Genomic DNA, 26,543 nt, shown 5'->3' on the forward strand with positions numbered 1-26,543 from the left:
GGAAGCAGGAGAGAGGAGAAAAGAGAAGTGATCACTACAGGGAAGGTGGTCCAGAATGAAAGCAAAGAAAAAGGTCAAGGCATGAAATAGTTTGTGTGTACATGGGGCGATCTGAGATGAAAAGGATTAGGTCAGTGTTAAAAAGAATCCTTTTTTAGGGAATGTCCTAGGGAAGTGGCGGTAGAGTCACCCCAAAGACTGTGGAGACAGTTAAAATTACTGTGCAGAATTAGCGGAGGCCCAAGGTACAGGAGGACCCCAACACTGGGCCTCACTCTTTGTTTCCTAAGCTCCCCACGACAACAATGGGAAGGGATTGGGGGGGGGGGGGGGGGGTTCAAACTTTATCATGTTAATCACTGGCATCAGATATATCGAACCACAGCAAAAACAGTGTATGTAAAACTGGCTATGAGTTATTTATAACACTGAAGCAAAAGCTCTGTTCACCAATGAAGTCTCCAAACTTTAGTCACATATTTGCATGTTCTGAAATATCTGTTCACTTGACCAAATGATAAAACTGGGGGATTTTCTGTCAATAGTTGTAAATAAACCATCATAGGTAAAGTGTGCTCAACTGCCCAGAGGGGTTCTAGTGCTGTGCTAGTGTCAAGGTGTTCGAGCCTCTCCGGTGCCGAAACAGTTCCTAGCAAAGTGAAGGAGGCGCAACCTACAGAATCTGCAGGTTAAGGCTATTCATCACTCAGACCAGGCCCGGCAACCTACAGAATCTGCAGGTCGAGGCTATTCCTCACTCAGACCACGCCCGGCGACCTACAGAATCTGCAGGTCGAGGCTATTCATCACTCAGACCAGGCCCGGCGACCTACAGAATCTGCAGGTCGAGGCTATTCATCACTCAGACCACGCCCGGCGACCTACAGAATCTGCAGGTCGAGGCTATTCATCACTCAGACCAGGCCCGGCGACCTACAGAATCTGCAGGTCGAGGCTATTCATCACTCAGACCACGCCCGGCGACCTACAGAATCTGCAGGTCGAGGCTATTCATCACTCAGACCAGGCCCGGCAACCTACAGAATCTGCAGGTCGAGGCTATTCATCACTCAGACCAGGCCCGGCGACCTACAGAATCTGCAGGTCGAGGCTATTCATCACTCAGACCAGGCCCGGCAACCTACAGAATCTGCAGGTCGAGGCTATTCATCACTCAGACCAGGCCCACTTTATCACGACAATCATTTATTCACCAACTGATTTTTCAAAAGGTATTTTATCACTCAAATTCTCACCGAGTGTGTTCTGCAATATCTGCTCACTTGATTTAGTCAAACAATTGAGGAAATAAAGAAAACATCACCAGCAATGGCAAAGATTACCTTATATTACTAGAGCCTATGATCAGACTTACATAAAAGATTTGGAAAAACAGGCTAATAAAACAATCATTCCATTTAGATTAACTTCAAATACAAAGGTTTTTTCTTTTCTTGTACATATGCAGAGTAAATCAACAAGTTTATCACAATACTCTTTCTTTTGTGAAATGTAACACAAATATTTATATGGAACACACACACACACACTTGTATGTGTATGCGAGTGTTTGTAAGTGTTTGTCTATATCTGTGTAAGTCTATTTGTGTATGTCTGCTTGGTATATGTATGCATGTGTTTATGTGTGGTGAGTGGGGTGGAGGGAGAGGGGGGGATGCAAACACTTATCACACCCCATACATGAAAAAAAAAATTTCAGGCATATGTTACTCTGTATCAAAACATATGCTAACAAAATTTCTTTTATAGATAAATTTGGTACTAAGGATCTACAGATACCCTGAAAAACAATAAACAAAAGACATCCTAAAAGAAGAACATTCAGCATAGCTTCTATTAAATAACAAAATATTTACATAAAAAAAAAAAAAAAGAGATCAACTTTGCTTCCACTTTGAGAAAATATTTCAAAGGGAAAAATTTCTCCAAATTTCCCTTTCTCTTTGTTCTGAAGCCATTTCAAAAACAGACGAGCATCTTCACTAAAATGGGTGAAACTACATCTTTCTACAATACTCTAGCAAGACTATTATGAACTTCTTATACCAAATTAAAAAAATAAAAACACTTTGAGAGACTTAATGGCAGTTCTGTGTCTCTGGTGCAAATCTAATTGTTTTTATGCCAGAAGAGTGCCACCGAGCTGTGGAAATCGAGCACAAATTTTGATTTTACTTCCATGTCAAGTCCAATTCACTCAAATCAAATCCAAGACAGATCCGGCAATAAACCTTACAACCTCACAACTGGACAACCTCTAACATTGCTGTCCACTTCCAGGTCAACCGCTCAATAAACTTTATAGCCAAGTAAACTAATAGGAATGTATTTTACTATCAGATTTAAAGCCTTTCTGCCATGAACTCCCACTGGTTTAACTGGCCTACACCTTCTGCTTTTGTAGCCAATACCTCAGTCAGCAACATGAATTACCACTTGTTCTTTTTTTGAGGAACTTGGTAATTCACTGAATCTACAAATGTTTTCTTTGCAGACATTCAATTTGCTACTACATAAAAAAAAAAATAAAAAAAAATAGACAAACAAATACAACAAATGCTATTAAAACAAAAAAATATATAAAACAAATAAAAAAATAAAATAGGGAATGGCTCCTCTCTTTCATAACAGTAGTGCTAACCAAAGAGAAAAAACAAAGAACAGCAGGAAACCATCCCAGCCCTTCACGCCCAAAAATGAGCCAGCAGCTGCACCTTAAAACCGGTAATCGAACTTGAGCTTGAGGAGGTACTTGACATTGACCTGCGCCACATCGTACACAATGAACTCGTTATAGAGAAGTGAGGTGTTGCCGATGGGAGCCTGGATGCCCTTGCCCAGCGGCACTTCGACCCCGTCCATGGTGATGCTCTCGCTGGGGTCGGGGCAGGTGCGTCCCAGGCCCTTTGTACTGTGCATCCCCTTGGGTAGCTTTTCAACGTATTCTGCGTGGGTGCGCTCATACCTAGGGGAGGAGGGAGAAGAGGGGAAGAGGGGGTGAATGCCGAGGAAGAAAGGAAAGTTTACATATCTAATTAGCATCACCTATAGATGTGCAAAATCACTCATCCAGATGCAGAATTGCTTGACGTGAGAAGTTGTTGCATTTTATAAGACAAAGAAGCAGTTAATTAACTAAATTTACATAATGAAGAAAAAGTTTTTAGCCTTTGGAAAAAGCATGAATACAAGCACATCTTTAACTACTTCTATCAATTAGTTGAAAAAAAAAAACTCCAAAAGCTCTTCATGATCAACATACATTATTACATATTTACAAACATGTTAAAAATAAGGAAATAAACCATATGGAAAACCTCAAAAGAGCAAGAAATTTCCATGGCTTCAGACCTTGGACTCGAAGTTCCAACATCAAAATGACACTACTTACATGTTTCCAAGTGCGACGTCTGCCAGCAGGATGAGACCCGTTGGGTTTGAATGCGAGGTGCAGCAGTAGTTCGCAGACTTGGACACCATATCGGCAAAATAGACACCTTTGCCAAACATGTAGCCGGTGACAGGTGCCTCTGGCGGTGCAATTCTTAGACCCTGAAAGGATACAGCTCAGTCAGTATTAGCCTCATTTGATCATCTACGCTTATTCTTTATTTCTAGCAATCCTTCGAATGCCAACTAAGCCAAAGGAGAGAAGAAAAATTACTGTCATAAAAAGAAGGGTTGCTGCTGAAACTATCAAACGTGAAATAATCAAATAGGTTTACACTAACCGTACAGCCAACTATTATTTTATACAGAAGTCTATCAAGAGGAAAATATCTCATAAAAAAAAAAAAAAAAAAAAAAAGAAAGAAAGAAAGAAAGAAATGTAATCCCTAACACCAAGCTAAACTTTTCAATCTCAAATTCTAACCTACACATTGTTGAACCACTGCTAACCTTCCAATCATATGTAAATCTTTTCAGGCAATAATGGATATCAAATGCAATCAGGTGCTTAACAAACCCTAATACACAAGACAACAATGGGGAAAAAAATAAATATATAATAATAAGAAGAAAAACTAATAACAATAAAGTAATAAGAGGAAAAACTAATAATAATGATAACAACAACAAAAATAATAATAATAACAATAACAATAACAATAACAATAACAATAACAATAACAATAACAATAACAATAACAATAACAATAACAATAATAATAATAATAATAATAATAATAATAATAATAATAATAATAATAATAATAATAATAATAATAATAATAATAATAATAATAATAATAATAATCATAATCATAATCATAATCATAATCATAATCATAATCATAATCATAACAATGATAATAATAATGAAAGAAGCACAAACCTGAGAAAGAATGCCAGCAAAGTTGGTGAGCCTGGAGCCGTGCCAGAGGAGCTTGCGGTTGTGGAGCTGCTTGAACGGCTTGAAGCGCTTCTTCTCTCCGCTTCTCTCGACCTTGAATGCCTGCAGAGTGAGGAAGAGATTGGTTAAGGTTATCTGTTAAGCATGATTACTTGGTGCTGAAAGAAAAAGAAAGAGAAAAACTTTCCTCTGCATTACGACAAATATAAATCCATGGCTGAAGAAATGCTGCACTGATCAGGTTAAATATCACTATGAAGAAATTTAAATAATTCCAGAGCTATGAAATGCATTTTTTTAAATGGGAGAAAACAAAGAGATTAACAGTTTATGAATCTCTTGAGAGGAAATGTGTCTCTGTTTACTTCTGACTATGTCTGTCTATCTGGCTTCCCTTTTAATTATCTATTTGCCTTACTATATGTATGCTTTCTGTCTACTGATACTGATCTGACTGTCCATCCATCTGCGTCTATCAGTTTCTCCGTCTCACTGAATGTCCTTATGCTTGTTTGTCTGAGAGGCACACTAGACAGACAGAGAGAAACTCACCTCCTCGACCACCAGCTTATAATGTCCGTGCGTGGATGCGTGGGTGTTGCTGACATATTTCTTGATCATGCTGAACTCATCTGACTTCTTGTCCACCACCTCGATCTTGGTGTTGAGTTTGCGGTAGTGCTTGTCTATCGGGTCAGCGTCCTTGTCCTCATCGCCCTCAGACTTCAGGAGGTTGTATGCCACCTCAATCTCACTCAAGTTGTCCAGCATGGCCACCTTAGCCTGTGGGAAGAAGAGGAGAGAGTGAGAACAGTTGTCAGCTGTGTAATTGCTGATCAGAAGGTAATGACAGTACTAATAATAAGAGGTATAATGATAATGACAATGGTGATAACAAGTGTCCATGATGGTGGACTGGCAGAGGCAGTGATGTGATGAGGATGACAACACATGATAATTCACAATACTTCTCATTGAAGGTCAACTAAAGTCATTTCAATCAATTAAAAAAACCAATTGGTCAAAATTTCCCCATCTATGGCTTTATCTGCTGATCAGAATTTTAAGCCAACTTTGGATGGCTGTTCCTCTGTATGATGATGAATATCATATGACCTTTCCAAACTCCTAAGTGTGCCCACTCACATGCAGCCAAGGCCACACACAGTCCCAGGGCAATCTTGACACCAAGGCTTGGGCCAGAACCTTGGCTGTCAGGTACATCTTCAAACACTGGTGATATGAGTTAACCAAACTAAAGATAAAGGAAGAAAGGAGTCTAAACCAAAAAAACAGGTCTCCAATTCCTTGGTTTCAATATAATCTAACCGACACTATGGAGAGAAAAAACAAATCCTTCTAATTAAGTACCTTCAATGTTGATAAATCTCCAGGGTACAAATAAATAACAAGCCTATAACTCAAAAATATAATAAGAATCATATAAGTACTATGATAATAATAATGAGAACATAATAATAATAATAGTAATAATAATAATAATAATAATAATAATAATAATAATAATAATAATAATAATAATAATAATAATAATAATAATAATAATAATAATAATAATGATAATAATATTTAAAATAGTGATAATAGGTGTTAGTGATTGTTAAAATCATAGTGATATTGACTGTGATAAAAATGATGATGATCTTCAGTTTCATTTTTACAACTATCCCCATTCTAAAAACAATTATAACCCTAACTCTCACCTTGATAAGCTCCAAATCGTCCAGGATGGGGGGTTTCTTCATGCCAAAGTCGTGGGGGATGAGGGTGAAGAAGCGGTTGGAGCAGTCAAGGAGCTGAGCCTTGATCCTGGCCTGAGTGGAGGTGGAGGACGAGGATGAGGAGGAGGATGTGGGGGAGGAAGAGGAGGTGTCATCCTTGGTGTCCTGCTTGTCGCCGATGAGTTTGAGGGCCTCCGAAAGGACCCTGTAGGCACTCTCGATCTGCTTCCTGCTCAGCTTTCCCAGAGGCATCTTCTTGACGTCAATCTGTGGGGAGGAGGGGAGGAGGTGAAGGAAGAGTTACGTGCTTATAAATTGAAGAGGATGATGAAGACCTCCCATTGCATTTCCTTTGAAGACTAATTGTTCATATTGAAAATTAAGTTTTTATTTGCCTTAATATGCAGACCATGATGATCTGGCGGAGAAGGTAAACTTAAAATAATATTGCAAAGCACTGGAAGGTATACAATGTTGAAGTACAAAAACAATCACAGGGATTGTGTTGAATTAGAATCCCACAAATCGGACAACAAATACCACTTTTAATCATTCTACTTTTCAAAATATATTTTGATTGCTTAATTTACTCGTAAAGAAGACTCATTTTGACAAATATTTGAAGGGTATAAGTACTCCTTAACTCCTACAATCCAGAGGACATGACCATCGTGCAATGAAAACATTTGGCTTGAACGTGCTGTCACGGGAGAATCTGGCTGGGGGTCAAGGTGACATGAACACACAGTCGTGAGCATGGGGGGCGATGGGAAAGACTTGGAGGGTGATTAGACTCATTAGGCATTGAGAAAGGGGCTTTAGTATTATTTCCCTCAATAAATGAGTGTGAAAAGTTATGTCTGTGAGCCATGACTGGAAGAATGCTGGCTCCAGGGAGGATGACATTTTCATGCCCAACATCCTATTCCTAGCCGCCATGACCAGCATCACAGGTTGCATTCCAGAAAAGTGAATAGTAAGCCTAATGCACGTATTTTGGGCCCTGTGATTACCGTGAAGAAACCAGATCCAATGGGTTAAAATGCTCCTTCAAATTAGTGAGAAAAAATTCACAAATCATTTAAAACAAGCAGTGGAGAAAGGTAACCAAACTGATAAATAATCAAACTTGCTTTTTGGGATCCTTACTCAGTTACTCTTGATCAAGCACCCCTGGAACTGGACTCGCTCACTTTGCTTACCTCAAACTCGACAAGGGCACTCTTCATCGTATCAACGTCAAATATGAGCGCGATTAACTCCTGAATTTCCTTTGCCAACTTGCTCTTTGAGCCTGCTGTGGTAGGCTTCTTTACAATTTCTTCGTCCTGTAAATATAAGGAAAGAAATGAAGAACTGATGTGATACCACACCAGAAACAAACAAACTAATTTCAGTAGATCACAGTTATCCCAATCAAGATAAAAACAGCCCACCACTTAACCCCAACCCCAAGGATATGACACCCATTGCCCGGCACTCACCTGGCCGTAGTCGATGTCGAGCGGATACCAACAGCCGGGCACTTTGTTGAATTCTTTGGCAGAGAAGCGGTTGCCCGTCTTCTCTTCGTAGAGCCCCTCAAACTGGGCCAGAGCGTCCTGCAGGTCCTCCTTGTCTTCCAGCTTGTTGTTGCCGATGGTAGTGCCAATGCGACCCCATGAGCGGAATAACCACCACCTGGAATAAGCGACCAACATATTTCAAGTTCTTTTAACAAGATTTCGTCATTAGATTTTTTTTTTTTTTTGTCTCTTTCTCTTTCTCTTTCTCTTTTTCTTTCTTTCTTTCTTTCTTTCTTTCTTTCTTTCTTTCTTTCTTTCTTTCTTTCTTTCTTTCTTTCTTTCTTTCTTTCTTTCTTTCTTTCTTTCTGTCTTTCTCTCTTTCTCTCTTTCTCTCTTTCTCTCTTTCTCTCTTTCTCTCTTTCTCTCTTTCTCTCTTTCTCTCTTTCTCTCTTTCTCTCTTTCTCTCTTTCTCTCTTTCTCTCTTTCTCTCTTTCTCTCTTTCTCTCTTTCTCTCTTTCTCTCTTTCTCTCTTTCTCTCTTTCTCTCTTTCTCTCTTTTTCTCTTTTCTCTTTTTTTCTCTTTTTCTCTTTTCTCTCTTTTTCTCTTTTTCTCTTTTTCTCTTTTTCTCTTTTTCTCTTTTTCTCTTTTTCTCTTTTTCTCTTTTTCTCTTTTTCTCTTTTTCTCTTTTTCTCTTTTTCTCTTTTTCTCTTTTTCTCTTTTTCTCTTTTTCTCTTTTTCTCTTTTTCTCTTTCTCTCTTTTTCTCTTTTTCTCTTTTTCTCTTTTTCTCTCTTTCTCTCTTTTCTCTCTCTCTCTCTCTCTCTCTCTCTTTCCTTCTTTTGACCAACACATACTGCTTTGTGTCCTCATCCCCATACCTGTTTTTCTTATCGCTCTCCAGCACCTGCAGCTTGTAGTAGGAGTTGGTCCCTCGCACGATGTCCACCATGCCCAAGACACAGTTGTATATCTTCTTGCCTCCCTTCAAGTTTGAAAAAGAGAAATATAAATTTGAGATCCACACTGTGTTAACATTGCCAAATAATAGTTATACAGGTAAATAATTAAATTCTTATTTTATACATCAGCATTTCATATCTATATCTAAATCTATCTATACATACATGCATATATTGCTAATATATTTATAATGGCATTTTTATTTTTACACATATATGCTTATATCTCTATAATTATATTTATAGATTTCCTTAACTAAATATACATACAAGAACTCACATATCTATCTATTTATCCTTCACTATCTATCTATCTATCTATCCTTCACTATCTATCTATCTATCTATCCTTCACTATCTATCTATCTATCCTTCACTATCTATCTATCTATCTATCCTTCACTATCTATCTATCTATCTATCCTTCACTATCTATCTATCTATCTATCCTTCACTATCTATCTATCTATCTATCCTTCACTATCTATCTATCCTTCACTATCTATCTATCTATCTATCCTTCACTATCTATCTATCTATCTATCTATCCTTCACTATCTATCTATCTATCTATCCTTCATTATCTATCTCTATCTATCTATCCTTCATTATCTATCTCTATCTATCTATCTATCTATCTATCTATCTATCTATCTATCTATCTATCTATCTATCTATCTATCTATATATCTATCTATCTATCTAGTCATCGATTTCTCTATTAATTTAGTTCTTCATTCATCTCTTCATCTATCTATCTATATCTATATCTAAATCTATCTATCTATACAGACGTATATTGATAATATATCTATAACAGCATTTTTATTTTTACACATATATGCTTATATCTATATAATCATATTCATAAATTTCCTTATCTAAATATATATACAAGAACTCACATATCCATCTATTTGTTCTACATCCATCACTATCTATCAATCTATCTATCTATCTAGTCATCGATTTATCTATGCATTTAGTTCTTCATTCATCTCTCCATCTATCTGTCTATCTATCTATCTATTTATTCATCAACCAAAATAATCTAATCTTAAGTCCAGCCTTAATAGCACCAGGGGTTTTCGAAATCCAAAAAGGCATTCTGAAAAAAACATAATAAAATGGACAACATCGTGCACCCCCTAGTGACTTGTGTTTCCGCTTTGTCCCAAATACACATGGCTACTGAAAAGCCAGATCTAGGAAGGAGTAGGCTAATATGAGGTGATTATTAGCTGAATTTACCTACTCCAATACATGCCAGTTTTGAGTAGATACTCAAGAGCTTTTGAAATTCAGTCAGCACGACCAGAAGAATTGTTGAAGTTCCCATTTTGTGAGAGGATTACTTAGCAAAAATTTAGTAGGGAGGAGCTTCAACCATCAACTGAAGTCCCCTTTACCAGATTTGTTTAATTCATGGCAGTGAAGCCACTCAAGCACCTTGCAAGTTGCAATATATGAAAGACCAAAGGGAGGTCCCAGACAATGACCTCCTGGAATATGATTGCTGCCCTTTTTTCTACACTTAATATTAGTCCTTTACTCATGCACACACCTGTAGACAAATAAATAAGCTATTACACCTGAAATACACTGATACCTAACCATGAAATTGGCTGACTATGTCTACTCTTCTAATTATTCATAAAAACATACTCATTATATTGGTTTCAACCTATCACAGACAAGATTAGATACACATTTAGAGGAATAATAACTTAATCTAACTTTGCTTGGGAGTTATCGCATTTTGAGAGCTGCAAACTGCAGCTTTTTCTTTTTTCTTTTTCCTCTCCTTTGCTTTGTCATCTGGCGAGTTCTGTTAACAAGTGTCTCACATTGTAGAGGCGGTATGAGACTACCTTTGGGGTTGATCTTGGAAGGTTATCAGGTCAAAATAACTCAAGAACCCCAGTACTTAATCCCTTCATCCACGCAGAAACAAGCACAAGAAGCCTCCTCACTCCCCCACCTGATACACGTGGGCCTTGTCCTCGAGGCCAGAGTCCGGGTCAACAGCTGCTCCTCCCTTCAATTTGATCTTCTGTTTGTCTGGCATGCTCTTGGTGAATCGAGACTCTGTGGGGAAAAGAAAACCCGTAATGGTGGCATTAGCTTGTTGTTAGATTGGTTGTAAATGTACTTCAAGTGTTGAATCTCACTGCCAAACTTACTGTATAATTTTCTGTAATATAAAAGTTGTGAGGATGTTTGTATCGCAGATCAATAAAGAAAGAGAAAAAAGGTGTATTCATGCTTCTTGCTTCACGTATTGCAACCTCCGACAGACAAGAGAAGACAAAGTATGGTAAAAAGATGTGAATCCTTACCGAATTTGGATTTTGTTGAGGACTTAGAAGCATGGACTCTGTCCTGGGGCTGTAAAAGATCAAATGTACCGTAAGTTAAAGCCATGATGTAACAAGACACTGATATCAATAACAATATTAAGACAAAACAAAGAGACTTTTAAAAAGACCTGTTACTTTCAAGTTGATAGATATTCCAGCATTGAACAAGTCCCTGATGGTCACGAAATATACTAATTTATCTAAGGGTGTCTTAATTATTAACAAAAGGGAATTATTAGAAGCACTTAGAATAAATGCATGGGAGTGTCTCGTATTAATCACAAACCTGTGCCAAACCTGAGAGATGACCCAACGCTCATGACCTATACACGCTTAAAATCACTACTCCATTACCTTTTACATTCTACATGAACCCACTCAAGCTAAGAGAGTATTCATACATGCCTGTTCACTGCCATTTTTGTTTATCAATATTGTTTACACATAGATGGCTCCACAGTCACCAAGGAGTTAATTATTAGGCCTATCTGATATTTCACCTGCCTACCCTTTCCCTTTAATTTTCAGGACTAAAGGTGTTACTTTCATTTCCATTTGTATTATTTATAGTCATAATGATAAAAGTGGCAACAATAATAATAAAAAGATTCATGTTCATAATCATAAAATAATATAATGATAAATTTAAAAAATAATAACAACAATAATAAATAATAATTACAATTACAATAATAATAATACACTATCATCCTCATCAGATGGATCAAAATAAAAACTAAACCATTATTAGAAACAAAAAAAAATCACATCCCTTATCAATAATTAACAAAATCAAATAAACAAACCATGAAAAAAAAAAAATCCAAACAAAAGAATATGAAAGAAACCTAAACAAAAAAAATAATAATAACAGTACTACTTACATCCCCACCCCACGGCGCCAAGTTCTTCTTCTGGATCATGAGCAGCGCACCCCCCTTCTCCACCTCCTCCAGGAAGTCGTCGCTCACGCACTGGATGTTGTGCTCCTTGGCAGCGTCGATCTTCTTGTTGGTGCCCCCAATGTGGTCTGCAAGAGGGAAGGAGTGACATTTGTGAGTCGCTTCTTGGTCACAAGTTATATTTTCAGTATTGGTTTTGTTTTTATTATTATATTCATTAGCAACACTGTTACTATCGATGATGAAGATGACAATGACAATGACAATGACAATGACAATGACAATGACGATGACGATGACGATGACGATGACGATGACGATGACGATGACGATGACGATGACGATGACGATGACGATAACAATGACGATGACGATGACGATGGAAGATAGAAAGAGAAAGTAAATGAAAGAGGAAAAGGAAGAGAATTTGAAAAGGAAAAGAAGGAAAAAAGACAAATAATGAACTAAAGAAACCAAGAAAGAGAGAGAGAGAGGAAAAGAGATGAAAGGGAGACACAGCAACAAAGAACTTGAGAAGCCAAGAAAGAAAAAGAGAAAGAAATAGAGAAATGTTAGAGTCCACAACCAAACCAACGGCAGCAACAGACCAGCTGTAGTGATGACAGCTGCAGTATTCTTCTCCACTTTGCTTGTCACTTCTCCTCCGAGTTCCTTGATCTTGTTCTTCATCTCCTTTTTGTCCATTCCGAACTTGTCTCCAACGATAACAAACTTCATGCCCTCGAGGGGTTTGCCTGACGTTGACATGGATGAGCTGGGATGCGGAGGGAGAGAAAGAATTAAAGCACAGTGGTCTCTGCCATACTTCAAGTACAGTTCCCCAACAGTTCCAGCTGGTACACTTCTATGGTACTTGGACTATATTTTTTCTGGCAATACAAGAATAGTATCCAGTATTCTGTAAATGGAATGCTCTTGTTTGTAATGAAGCCCATGATTGGCTTGTGATATTTTGCAAATATTTTCACTGACAACTAACATCAGCTTTTAAAATTATGTTAAAAAGTTTGAAACATTACAATGTTTGTCCAATCCAACAATAATGCTTCATCTTCCTTAAAAAAGAGCAAGTGGAGTTGGTATAACTGGCAACTTTAACTTTAGCACAATAACGATAGCTAAACATCAATACGAACATTTAATCTCAAAAAAAATTTGACAAAAAATTCTTTAGTGAAGAGAGATAATAGTTTTCCCTGAATGCATAAATGTAAAATACATTATTCTGAGTTGGCAAAATACAAATAACATATGTTATTAGTAAATGTATATCATAAGGTTTTCTCACCCAATTCATTGTCTCTTTACAGCTCTCTTATGGATTTTATGAATGACAAATTACCCGACTTCTTCATGGGTTGTTTATGCCGATTTGTAAGAGGTTGGGACTGCATACTCGGGTCACATTGAGTGATCCCCTTAAAATGATATCAAATTTGCAAAACATGGGGTCAGAAATTTCTGACAGGCCATTAGAGCTAGTGTTAAGGAGGACTGTTTATGAAGCATATCCCAGGTTGATATTCATGTTTAAAAAAAGGTTACACTTAAAAACAAAGACTGGTTAAGTATTTAAGAATGGGAGAACACTATTATGCAGTTTGTGATAATAATTTTTTGTGTCTGATTTCAAACACTTGAGTGTTATTTTCTTCAATAATCAGTGTTACTGATACATCTTTTTCACTTTCTTTCTTCTTTTTTCTTTCTATACTGATGTATGTATTAACAATGAATATTTGCAAACTTTGAATATTCATAGAGGTTATGCAGAGCTGCAAAAAGTATCCGTACCCGGGAACTAGATTCCCAGAAAGTTTTTTGGCTTGGCAGAAAATTTTCAGCAAAACTTGATAAAAAACAACTGTTCTATGCAATTACATAAATTGTTTCTTGATTTTTTCACAACAGAACGAAAGTTCATACAAGTGTAAGTTTAATGTCCTCAGGTTGTAGAATGCATCAAAGCTAATAGCTAATCACAAAGTTGTTTGATTTTTGTTTACTTTTTTGCATAGTCCATCTTAGCCAAAAATAAAAAAGATCCAACAACAACCAAATTATGATATTTTATTGGAAACTTTCTCCAGACCCAATAAATTAGAAGCCCTTCAAAAAAAAATTGTGTACTATTGGTAGAACTATTGTACACAATACTTTTACCTAACAGAAAATTTTTGTCCTGTTTCCCAGGTTCCCAGAAAGGAAAATAGTTTTTGCAGCTCTGAGGTTATGTATGACCTGTAGTTAAAAAAAAAATATATCAATATAATAGTCAACAAACACACGCATTCATTTACTCACCCATTTTCTGCCTTCACGGTCAATTCAGCAGTTGATGGTCCATGATCAATCCACACTCTCTTCTGAATTCCTTTGAATTTATACTGATTCCTAAAAAATATATACATATAAGCATCACTTAATATCATATCATATATCATATCATATATCATATATATATTTGTGGAGGAGGAGGAGGAGGAGGAGGAGGAGGAGGAGGAGGAGGAGGAGGAGGAGGAGGAGGAGGAGGAGGAGGAGGAGAAGGAGGAGGAGGAGGAGGAGGAGGAAATGGAATTTGAAATTTATGAAAAAAATATTTGTTCAAATCGGAACCAACTACATAAAAATAAAAGAACTGCAAAATTTTTATTTACTTCTATTTCAAAAATGTAAAATAAATATAAAACAGAGAATTAGAACTTGGCATAACATCCGAAACAACAAAACGAAAAAAAATGGAATGTTGCATTTACTCACAAGAAGTCAAAACTATTTTTCAGCTCTTCGGGAATTTTAAATGGACGGCGTTTTGGTTCCTTGACAATATTGGTGCATTTCGTCCATTCGGTGAGGTTGCCGTGGCACTTGTAACCTTTACCAGACCTTGGATGACATGGAGGAAATAATGCTGATTATACATGTGATAGCAAAAAATTGGGTTAATTGAAAAGGTTTTGGACTTGTATACATTATGATGCATAAAATTGGCAGAAATTTTTTGAGGTAACGAATTCAAATTTGAATAAAAAGTTTACTGGGGTAATAATATCCTGCACATATGCACTCACTCACTCACTCACTCACTCACTCACTCACTCACTCACTCACTCACTCACTCACTCACTCACTCACTCACTCACTCACTCACTCACGATCATAAATCATAGCAGAGAATTTGGTGTTCCTTACTCGTAACTGAGACGTCCATCCTTGCACACCTCACAGGGCTCCAGGGCACCAAATGTCATTCCATCAACAATGACATCCAGCATCTATAAATAATGATAACCATAAGTAAATGAACAAAAATTGAATTGAAAGGAATGCTCTTTACCTGTCCTAATGCCTTTGTCTTTTTCCATTCATTTATCTTTAACACAAAAATCAACATTCCTTTATTTAGCACTATTTCCCCAAACCTCCCTTCCTTCTTCCTCTATTCCTTCAAAAAAATAGGAAAAATATAGTCCAATGTCAAAATCCTCACACGAGAAACCCTTACTCTGCTTTTCCCCCACATACCCTACAAAAGAATCCTTTCAGCATCAGAGCCTACACAACACCCTGGATAACACTCATCCCCTTTAAAAAAAATCTTTAAAATTTCAACTTCTGAGAAAATACATGGCTCATACCTTGTTCTCCTTTCTCCCTTCTTCTATAAAAACCTCATGCCAATATAATATTCCTATGTCACTGACTTTGACATGAAGTTGTGTCAATGGTTCCAGTTCTCAACAATCTCAGGCAGACTCCACAATGCCCCTACTTCCCCCTCCCCTGTGTCCAAAACATCCTAAGAGTCTTTAATTTGATGTCTAACCTAACACTAACCCAGCTGACCCTTGCCTCATTTAAGCTTCAAAATCCTTTAACCAATTAATCCCACTCTCCTCATTTGCTACTCTTATTTCCTAAATTATTTAAATAACAACAATGATAATATAAATAATGTTAATCCAGTCACAATCCAATCCCTGCTTACACAAGAGGAATCTCCCCAGTTACCTTGCTATCCCCGGTGGGCATGTACTGGTCGTTGTGCTCCAGGATGTAGCTCAGCTCCTTCTTCTTCAGGAGCTTGGCTAGATTGTCTCGGTATTTGAACATGGTCTTGCTCTGCTTCCGAACGGTTTCCTCCTCTTCTGTTTTTATCTTCTTTGGTGCACAGTCTGGCTCATCCTCTGCCTTCCTCTTCCTGATGTGGTGTTGGGAGAGAGGTTTAGTAAAATGAATAAAACAGAACAGAATGGAGGGTTACCATACTATCACTGTTTACATTTTGATACATATATAGCTCCTTTTTTCTTTTCAGTCTATCCTGTTAATTGTCAACCTACAGTGACTAAGTAAATTGATTAAGTAACAGTTAACCCACTGCCTCAAGGGTTGGCAAGTATAAACATACCATGTCCAATGTGATCCAAGTTGAATAATTGTGTTTACATATAGAATGCTCCACAACCACATAGCACACATCTCACCTGTTTAGCCTTTAACTAGATTTCCAGATATATTATTTTTAATCTTATATTACTCTTAGTATTATGAAAAACATTACAACAACCATAATGTTAATTTTAACCATAACACTACTGATATGCACTGTATTAGAAAAAAACATATTTCCTTCTAATTAACTCCTTGGTGACTGAGCACTTGTGGAGCCATATAAATGGAAATACAAGTCACAAAACAAATCTACAGCAGATATTGCAAGTTCCCAGTGGCACTGTGCTAACTATCTTTACACAAAAAACACTCTAAGTTCTCATTTGCCAATCTCCACACTTTTAACTCCTCCTCTCCTCTCTTCCCTCAACTCTTTCTCCATTTTCCTACTTCCTCCCCTCCAATCTCTATCCTTCCCTCCTCCCTTTACTCCCTTTCTCTCACCAATCTTCTGCCTGCTCCCCTCCCCCCTTTTTATTCTTCTGCCTCATCCTCCCCCGTAACCCTTTTTCTGAAGAGCAGAACTTACACTTCAATCTTTTTCAATTTCGACTTTAGCATGTTCTTGTCATCAGCAGAGAGGGTGCCAAAGCCAGCGATGGTGTCACCACTCTCAAAGAAGCCCAGCTCGGCGCGCTTCTTCACAAAGCAGTCGACATGATGCCATAAATCCACAGGTCCGTACATTCTGGCGCGTTCACTGTCAAATTCTTTCTTACTGATTCGCACTTGGTCCTGGAAAATTTCAGGGAATAAGTATATACACACATATCTATATCTATATCTATATCTATATCTATATTTATATCTATATTTATATATATATATATATATATATATATATATATATATATAGAGAGAGAGAGAGAGAGAGAGAGAGAGAGAGAGAGAGAGAGAGAGAGAGAGAGAGAGAGAGAGAAAGAGAGAGAGAGAATTATGCATTAAATATGAACCAGCTGTACATACAGTACATTTCACATTTTGTTTCAATTTGGGTTGAAGGTGCTCCCTCTCTTCTCTAATGTTACTCTCAATTTCTACTGGACAAGCTTCACTTTCTCTTGCCTTCTTCCTTAAGTGCATTCAATTGACTCAGTAGCACCTACTCCCCAGACTTATTTTTATTTTCTACAAAGCCATCTACTGCTCTTACTGGGTGAGTTATGCCATCTTCCATCCTTTGTTTTTCAGTCTTAAACTAGAATCACTATTGCTTTATGTTCTAGTGCTCTTATCACATCCCTTTCTAGGGATTCTTATTTCATCCATCTTGTCCTGCCCTGGGTTCCACTGGAAATACAGAACATTTGTGCACTGCAAAGAACACGCTCGAATGGCACTTTTTGTGGCAGCTTGGCTTGCAAGTCAAGAATCATGCTCTCTGGTTTCTTCACATGGTTAGTCATAAAATGCAAATCAAGACATGCCTGCTAGAATTCCACAATCATAAAAGCGCATAAGGCAGAATCCATACTGAAAAAAATTCCTTGACATTCTAGATCATCTGTTTGTAAACAACTGCTAGGCGTACCACCTCTCGGAATGCAGGACTACATCAGAGGCACCCTCTTTTTGATTTTAACTTTTACTATACCATCTTTACTCATATTAGTCTTGCAACCAGATTCAACAGATGCTTCTCTGTTTAATGAGAACCCTCACTCAATAGTTGCCTCTCCATGAAAAAGCGTCAACAGCATTTTTAGAGGTATCCACGGGTCTTTGACGAGTACCACACAGCCATGTATCAACTTACCTCTCATGGACTAAAAATTTCCAAAATGAAGCATAGATCTCTCTCTCAGACACCTGGTCCATAATGGTTGCACTTCCCTTGATATCAGGGGCTGAAATTCAGCTTTGTCTCGCCCAGGGAATCGCCAGTGGCTTTCATAACTGCTGTGAATCACTAATTTCAGTGATTTTCTCTGATTTGGAAAGCACTGTTGTGAGCAGATCTTCTTGGCATGAGAAATATTCCTCTTTCAGTTGCTTCCTCACTATCCAACCACCTGTAACTACAGCAGTACTACCTTAGAGGAAAAGAATCAGGCACAATATGGCAAAAAAATTCTAGTGTGTTGGTGTTATGGAATGAGTATCAGTTTCAATAGAAAACCTGACCACAGGGTACTCTACAAAACAGGAAGCCCACAACTGGCAGTGTGCTCTGCATCTTGTATTTAACTGATATTTAATAAAAAAGTATCTAATACTAACAAAGTGGGTGGGTTGGTGCATGCATGTGTCCGTGTGTTTACTTGTAGGTATGTGTAGGCCTATATAAATCTCATAGTATAAGAGTAATAACAGTCTTACTAACAGCAACAATAATAATAATGAATAAATAATAAAAAATACAAAGAAGAACAAGAACAAAATGTTATGTAAGAATAACAATATCAAAAATAGCAATAATAATAATGATGGTAATAACAATCACAATAACAATGTAATTACCCTATACTAATAGATATATTAACACAAATATTAATATTAATATTAATATTAATATTATTATTAATATAAATAACCAATATCACTATCAATATTAACATTATCATTATCAGTAATCATCACCATCACCATCATCATCATCCAATAATAATAATAATTATAATAATAATAATAATAATAATAATAATAATAATAATAATAATAATAATAATAAAAATATTATTATTATTAATAATAATAATAATAATAATAATAATAATAATAATAATAATAATAATAATAATAATAATAATAATAATAATAATAAAAATATTATTAATAATAATAATAATAATAATAATAATAATAATAATAATAATAATAATAATAATAATGATAATGATAATGATAATAACAACAACAACAACAACAACAACTAAACTACAATACCAATAACAATAACTCTAATAGTAGTAATAGTAATGATCATAAAGATATCTATATGTCAACAACAGGAGTTTTTAAACACACAAATAATCAAGCAAAATAAGCATCATCTCACTTTCAGGATCTTCTCGTCACAGCCTCGGCAGACGGCCCTTCCACTCTTGGCGTACTCGGCCGTGAAGTCATTAGCGCCTCCTTTGGCTTTTCCTTTGCCCTTCTTGCCCCCCTTTCCTCCTGCGTCAGGGGGAGCGCCACCCCCCGAACCTGCGGATTCTGGTCGGCAAGAAAGTCTGTTAGCACTTGGGGATATAAGTAATTAAGTAAGTAATTAAGTGAGTGAGTGAGTTAGGTAGGAGGATAGGAAGAATTGACTTAAGTATTTTCTTGCACTGGTATTGAGTGTTCTTAATAATCATGATGTAGTAGTGGGTAACAATATGGACTGTGTGGTTGAATTTACACAAGCACACACACACACACAAACAATATATTAAAAAGAGTATCAGAAATGTGGGTTTAAAAATCCCCTTAATTTCTTCTTCATATCTGTGACCTACTCTAATCAAAACTCTTTTTTTTTTTCTTTTCTTTTTTATCACTGTTTTTTCCACAATCAATATCAAAGACAAATGACAGTAACTTACCAATGGCTGTTTTTAACTTCTCCTGGTCTTCCCATCGCACGGCATCGAAGTTTGCAATATCAGCCACAGTCTTTGGGCGCTGTTTTATGAAGAAGCACTTCTGGTGGTACCAATTGGGGACCTTTCCGTCGAACATGGGCGACTGAGGGAGAGGGAAGGAAGATGGAATTATAACGTCTGAGTCCAGAGCGACAGGAGTTTTGTTTCCCTTTTTGTTCTGTAACCCTACCCTGTGAAAAAATGGGATTCACTACCTCCTGGTTTAGAGGAAAGGTGGCCAACTGCCCTTGATTTCCTTTCTTCTCAGATTCTCTCTTTCAAAGGCTTGATTTGTTTTCCTCTCTATCTCTATCCTAATCTTTCTCTTTCTCTCTCCATCTCTATCCCAATCTTTCTCTCTCCATCTCTTTCCCAATCTTTCTCTCTCCATCTCTTTCCCAATCTTTCTCTTCATCTCTTTCCCAATCTTTCTGTCTTCATCTCTATCCCAATCTTTCTCTCTCCATCTCTATCCCAATCTTTCTCTATCCCAATCTTTCTCTCTCCATCTCTATCCTAATCTTTCTCTCTCCATCTCTATCCCAATCTTTCTCTCTCCATCTCTTTCCCAATCTTTCTCTTCATCTCTTTCCCAATCTTTCCCTCTCCATCTCTATCCCAATCTTTCTCTTTCCATCTCTATCCCAATCTTTCTCTCTCCATCTCTATCCCAATCTTTCTCCTTCTTTCTCTCTCCATCTCTATCCCAATCTTTCTCTTTCTCTTTCTCTCTCCATCTCTATCCCAATCTTTCTCTTTCTCTTTCTCTCTCAATCTCTATCCCAATCTTTCTCTTTCTCTTTCTCTCTCCATCTCTATCCCAATCTTTCTCTTTCTCTTTCTCTTTCTCTCTCCATCTCTATCCCAATCTTTCTCTTTCTCTTCCTCTCTCCATCACTATCCCAATCTTTCTCTTTCTCTTTCTCTCTCCATCACTATACCAATCTTCCTCTTTCTCTTTCTCTCTCCATCTCTATCCCAATCTTTCTCTTTCTCTTTTTCTCTCTATCTCTATCCCAATCTTTCTCTTTCTCTTTCTCTCTCCATCTCTATCCCAATCTTTCTCTTTCTAATTCTCTCTCCATCTCTATCCCAATCTTTTTCTTTCTCTTTCTCTCTCCATCTCTATCCAAATCTTTCTCTTTCTCTTTCTCTCTCCATCTCTATCCCAATTTTTCTCTTTCTCTCTCCATCTCTATCCCAATCTTTCTCTTTCTCTTTCTCTCCCCATCTCTATCCCAATCTTTCTCTTTCTCTTTCTCTCTCCATCTCTATTCCAATCTATCTCTATATCTCTATTCCAATCTCTCTATCTCTATATCTCTATCCCAATCTCTCTATCCCAATCTCTATATCTCTATCCCAATCTCTCTATCTCTATCCCAATCTCTCTATCTCTATCCCAATCTCTCTATCTCTATCCCAATCTCTCTATCTCTATCTCAATCTCTCTATCTCTATCCCAATCTCTCTATCTCTATCCCAATCTCTCTATCTCTATCCCAATCTCTCTATCTCTATCCCAATCTCTCTATCTCTATCCCAATCTCTCTATCTCTATCCCAATCTCTCTATCTCTATCCCAATCTCTCTATCTCTATCCAATCCTCTATCTCTCCCAATCTCTCTATCTCTATCCCAATCTCTCTATCTCTATCCCAATCATCTCATCCATCTCTCTATCTCTATCCCAATCTCTCTATCTCTATCCCAATCTCTCTATCTCTATCCCAATCTCTCTATCTCTATCCCAATCTCTCTATCTCTATCCCAATCTCTCTATCTCTATCCCAATCTCTCTATCTCTATCCCAATCTCTCTATCTCTATCCCAATCTCTCTATCTCATCTTATCCTATCCCAATCTCTCTATCTCTATCCCAATCTCTCTATCTCTATCCCAATCTCTCTATCTCTATCCCAATCTCTCTATCTCTCTATCTCTCTATCTCTATCCCAATCTCTCTATCTCTATCCCAATCTCTCTATCTCTCTATCTCTATCCTATCTCTCTATCTCTATCTCTATCCCAATCTCTCTATCTCTCTATCTCTATCCCAATCTCTCTATCTCTCTATCTCTATCCCAATCTCTCTATCTCTCTATCTCTATCCCAATCTCTCTATCTCAATCTCTCTATCTCTCTATCTCTATCCCAATCTCTCTATCTCTCTATCTCTATCCCAATCTCTCTATCTCTCTATCTCTATCCCAATCTCTCTATCTCTATATCTCTATCCCAATCTCTCTATCTCTATATCTCTATCCCAATCTCTCTATCTCTATATCTCTATCCCAATCTCTCTATCTCTATATCTCTATCCCAATCTCTCTATCTCTATATCTCTATCCCAATCTCTCTATCTCTATATCTCTATCCCAATCTCTCTATCTCTATATCTCTATCCCAATCTCTCTATCTCTATATCTCTATCCCAATCTCTCTATCTCTTATCTCTATCCCAATCTCTCTATCTCTATATCTCTATCCCAATCTCTCTATCTCTATATATCTATCCCAATCTCTCTATCTCTATATATCTATCCCAATCTCTCTATCTCTATATATCTATCCCAATCTCTCTATCTCTATATATCTATCCCAATCTCTCTATCTCTATATATCTATCCCAATCTCTCTATCTCTATATATCTATCCCAATCTCTCTATCTCTATATATCTATCCCAATCTCTCTATCTCTATATATCTATCCCAATCTCTCTATCTCTATATATCTATCCCAATCTCTCTATCTCTATATATCTATCCCAATCTCTCTATCTCTATATATCTATCCCAATCTCTCTATCTCTATATATCTATCCCAATCTCTCTATCTCTATATATCTATCCCAATCTCTCTATCTCTATATATCTATCCCAATCTCTCTATCTCTATATATCTATCCCAATCTCTCTATCTCTATATATCTATCCCAATCTCTCTATCTCTATATATCTATCCCAATCTCTCTATCTCTATATATCTATCCCAATCTCTCTATCTCTATATATCTATCTCTATCTCTATATATCTATCCCAATCTCTCTATCTCTATATATCTATCCCAATCTCTCTATCTCTATATATCTATCCCAATCTCTCTATCTCTATATATCTATCCCAATCTCTCATGCTCTCACTCAATCTCTCTTGCTCTCACTCAATCTCTCTTGCTCTCTTGCTCTCACTCAATCTCTCTTGCTCTCTTGCTCTCACTCAATCTCTCTTGCTCTCTTGCTCTCTTGCTCTCACTCAATCTCTCTTGCTCTCACTCAATCTCTCTTGCTCTCTTGCTCTCACTCAATCTCTCTTGCTCTCTTGCTCTCACTCAATCTCTCTTGCTCTCTTGCTCTCACTCAATCTCTCTTGCTCTCTTGCTCTCACTCAATCTCTCTTGCTCTCACTCAATCTCTCTTGCTCTCACTCAATCTCTCTTGCTCTCACTCAATCTCTCTTGCTCTCACTCAATCTCTCTTGCTCTCTTGCTCTCACTCAATCTCTCTTGCTCTCTTGCTTTCACTCAATCTCTCTTGCTCTCTTGCTCTCACTCAATCTCTCTTGCTCTCTTGCTCTCACTCAATCTCTCTTGCTCTCTTGCTCTCACTCAATCTCTCTTGCTCTCTTGCTCTCACTCAATCTCTCTTGCTCTCTTGCTCTCACTCAATCTCTCTTGCTCTCTTTCTCTTTCTCTTTCTCTTTCTCTTTCTCTTTCTCTCTCTCTTTCTCTTTCTCTTTCTCTCTCTCTCTCACTCACCCATACTATTATCTACAAGTAGATTAGACTGGTTCTTTGTCTCCAGGGAAGCTAACAAGTTCTATCTTGGCAAAATAAACAATGCAAAAATTAGTTCACTTTTGCCAGAGCATAAGTCAAGTGGCCACAGCATTTGACTAGGACACAGATGCATATATTCGGAAGCTGTTATAAAAATTCAGCCCTGCCTTTTACTTCTGATATAAATTTCATCTCTTGTTGTGCTGTTTTATGGCCATTATTTTTTTTTTTTTTTCCTACAGATTCATGCCATCGTATTCTGAATACCTGCCAAATTATCTATGATATTATTATCTTTTTTTCAAAATAAGTAAAAATAACAACAGATTTTCTTGCTTTCCCTCTTTCTCTTACTAACTCCCATTGACTCTCACTCTCTCTCTTACTCACTCACTCTTTCTCTTACTCTCACTCACTCTTTCTCTTACTCTCACTCACTCTTTCTCTTACTCTCACTCACTCTTTCTCTTACTCTCACTCACTCTTTCTCTTACTCTCACTCACTCTTTCTCTTACTCTCACTCACTCTTTCTCTTACTCTCACTCACTCTTTCTCTTACTCTCACTCACTCTTTCTCTTACTCTCACTCACTCTTTCTCTTACTCTCACTCACTCTTTCTCTTACTCTCACTCACTCTTTCTCTTACTCTCACTCACTCTTTCTCTTACTCTCACTCACTCTTTCTCTTACTCTCACTCACTCTTTCTTATACTCTCACTCACTCTTTCTCTTACTCTCACTCACTCTTTCTCTTACTCTCACTCACTCTTTCTCTCTCATCTTCACTTCCGCTTTGCTCTCACTCACACATTCTATTATCTACAAGTAGATTAGACTGGTTCCTTATCTCCAGGGAAGCTAACGAGCTCAATCACACCAAAATAAACAATGCAAAGATTAGTTCGCGTTTGACGGAGCACAAGTCAAGTGGCCACAGCATTCGACTCAGCCTCAGATACATATATTCAGATGCTGATATAAAAATTCAGCCTTGCCTCTTATCTTCAATTAAAATATATATCTTGTGGTACTGTTTTGTGTTGTTGTTTTTTCTGCAGCTTCATGCCAACTGATTCTGAATATCTACCAAATTATCTATGATACAATTTCATTAAAATTAAGCAAAAAAAATAGTAGATTTTCTTAATTTAAGATAACATAGTTCCTCTAAGCTAGGTCAATGTTTAATCATATCAAATTAAGTATGAAATTTGATGAGCATAGAGTACAGAGTGAAAAAAAATGGAAGAATCACTCCTGCATAGGATATCAATGACCTTACATAAAATACAAATAATACAACAGGTGGAATGAATAGACAACATACAACAAATGTACAAAATAAAATGAAAACATACAGAAATTCACAAGAAACAGCACACCATGTATCCCTAACACACTATTTATATGAAATCAATGCACAAATACCTCACGTAACACAATGCACAAGCTGTCACATCTACAAGGACAAATAAACTCGAAATAACCAGTGACACCAAAAAACAAGAATGTACGTGAATGTACAAGAACGAAATACTGCCGAAATACAGAACGAAATACGTGAATGACATGCAGTTGACATACGAGAATGAAATACGTGAATGAAATGCAGTTTGTGTACAGAATGAAATACTGTCGAAATGCCGCTAAGCCTGACTCTAAGCAATGCCAAGCAGCATGACACCGTGCATGAATGATATACTGTTGAATATATCGATTTCCCTCGGTTGCCTCGCACGTGAGACCCAAAACAGTCTTTCCTCAGGCTCGTGGGGACTGGAAGTCAGGACAGACAGACAGACAGACAGACACACAGACAGACAGACAGGCCATGACCCCCCTACCCCGACGTTCTACAGGGGAAAACGGAGAGAGAGCATCCCCTCGGCGATAAATACGACGCTTCGATAATAAACCAATGTATTATTTTTTTTTAAATGAATTTGGCGCCAACGAGGAACTTGCTCTCTCCTTCCTGCCCTCCCTCTGCCTCATTTCCCCGCCTCGCCTCGCCCTCCCACGCCCTCCGCGCCATACCTGCACCATCACCGCCAGCCTCAGGGTGTCCTTGGCGATGTTGCCCTTGCATGTCTTGCAGGAGGCGCGGCCGCTCTTGGCGTACTCGACGCGGTAGGGGAGGTCGTCCATGGCGGCCGCGGCGAGGCAGGCGACTGAGGCGCAGCGGCCGGGGAGGAGGCGGGGGTCGGCGGCGCGGAGGGGGTGGGTGGCGGCGGGGGGGTGGGTGGATGGTATCAGGGGGGGGAGGGATGGTTGGTAGCAGGGGGGGGTTGGTAGCGGGGGGAAGGAGAGGTGGTTGGTAGCGGGGAGGAGGGGGGGGGAGAATAGGTGGTAGCGGGTTTTTTTGGTAGCGGTGGTTTGCGGGGCAGCTGTGGTTTGTAGAGGTGGTTTTGTAGCGAGGTTCGTAGCGGGGAGAGTTGGTTGAAATGAGTAATTGGACTGAATTTCTAGTGGGGGTTTGCCGAGGGACTTGTAGGTGGGTTTGTAGAAAGGGAAACGAAAGAGCGTTTTTCTTCATTATTGTGAGAGCGAGATGCCCTCCTCCGTAGCGAGTTTGCGCTAGGTCTGAAATAGGCTGAAATAGGCCGAAATAGGCTGAAAAGCATGGGCTCTGTTTCCACGGCAACCGGGGGGGGGGGGGGCAAGTGGGAAATGCATTTTTATTACATTGCTTTGAGTAGGAGAATGACTTATCAGTTACGAGCTATTAGATATCTTTTTTGAATATATGTTGAGAGTGCTTAAAAATTGTCTTCGGTCGGAGTCATATCAGTTCGTTAGCGAGTTTTGCGTTATATCCGAGTAATGCAAGCGCTAAGTTTGCGATTATTCTAATCTCGTTGTTTTATGCGCATAAATT

General features: G+C 37.9%; 1 protein-coding gene across 1 annotated transcript; it reads right to left on the reverse strand.

Annotated features, from left to right (window-relative positions):
- Positions 1-1,327: 1,327 nt before the first annotated feature.
- LOC125034231 (poly [ADP-ribose] polymerase 1-like) lies at positions 1,328-25,829 on the reverse strand. The gene is made up of 20 exons (XM_047625943.1): positions 25,703-25,829; positions 19,845-19,986; positions 19,316-19,473; positions 16,847-17,052; positions 15,874-16,063; positions 15,055-15,137; positions 14,623-14,748; positions 14,167-14,256; positions 12,450-12,616; positions 11,824-11,969; positions 10,919-10,967; positions 10,561-10,667; positions 8,499-8,602; positions 7,602-7,797; positions 7,320-7,445; positions 6,100-6,384; positions 4,928-5,158; positions 4,358-4,477; positions 3,413-3,573; positions 1,328-2,986 (listed from the first exon to the last, which is right to left on the reverse strand). The coding sequence occupies exons 1-20, from the start codon at positions 25,811-25,813 to the stop codon at positions 2,737-2,739; spliced, it is 3,048 nt and encodes a 1,015-aa protein (XP_047481899.1). The 5' UTR covers positions 25,814-25,829; the 3' UTR covers positions 1,328-2,736.
- Positions 25,830-26,543: the final 714 nt, after the last annotated feature.

Source organism: Penaeus chinensis, chromosome 17, assembly GCF_019202785.1.
Source record: "Penaeus chinensis breed Huanghai No. 1 chromosome 17, ASM1920278v2, whole genome shotgun sequence".
In the NCBI taxonomy this organism is placed as follows: domain Eukaryota; kingdom Metazoa; phylum Arthropoda; class Malacostraca; order Decapoda; family Penaeidae; genus Penaeus; species Penaeus chinensis.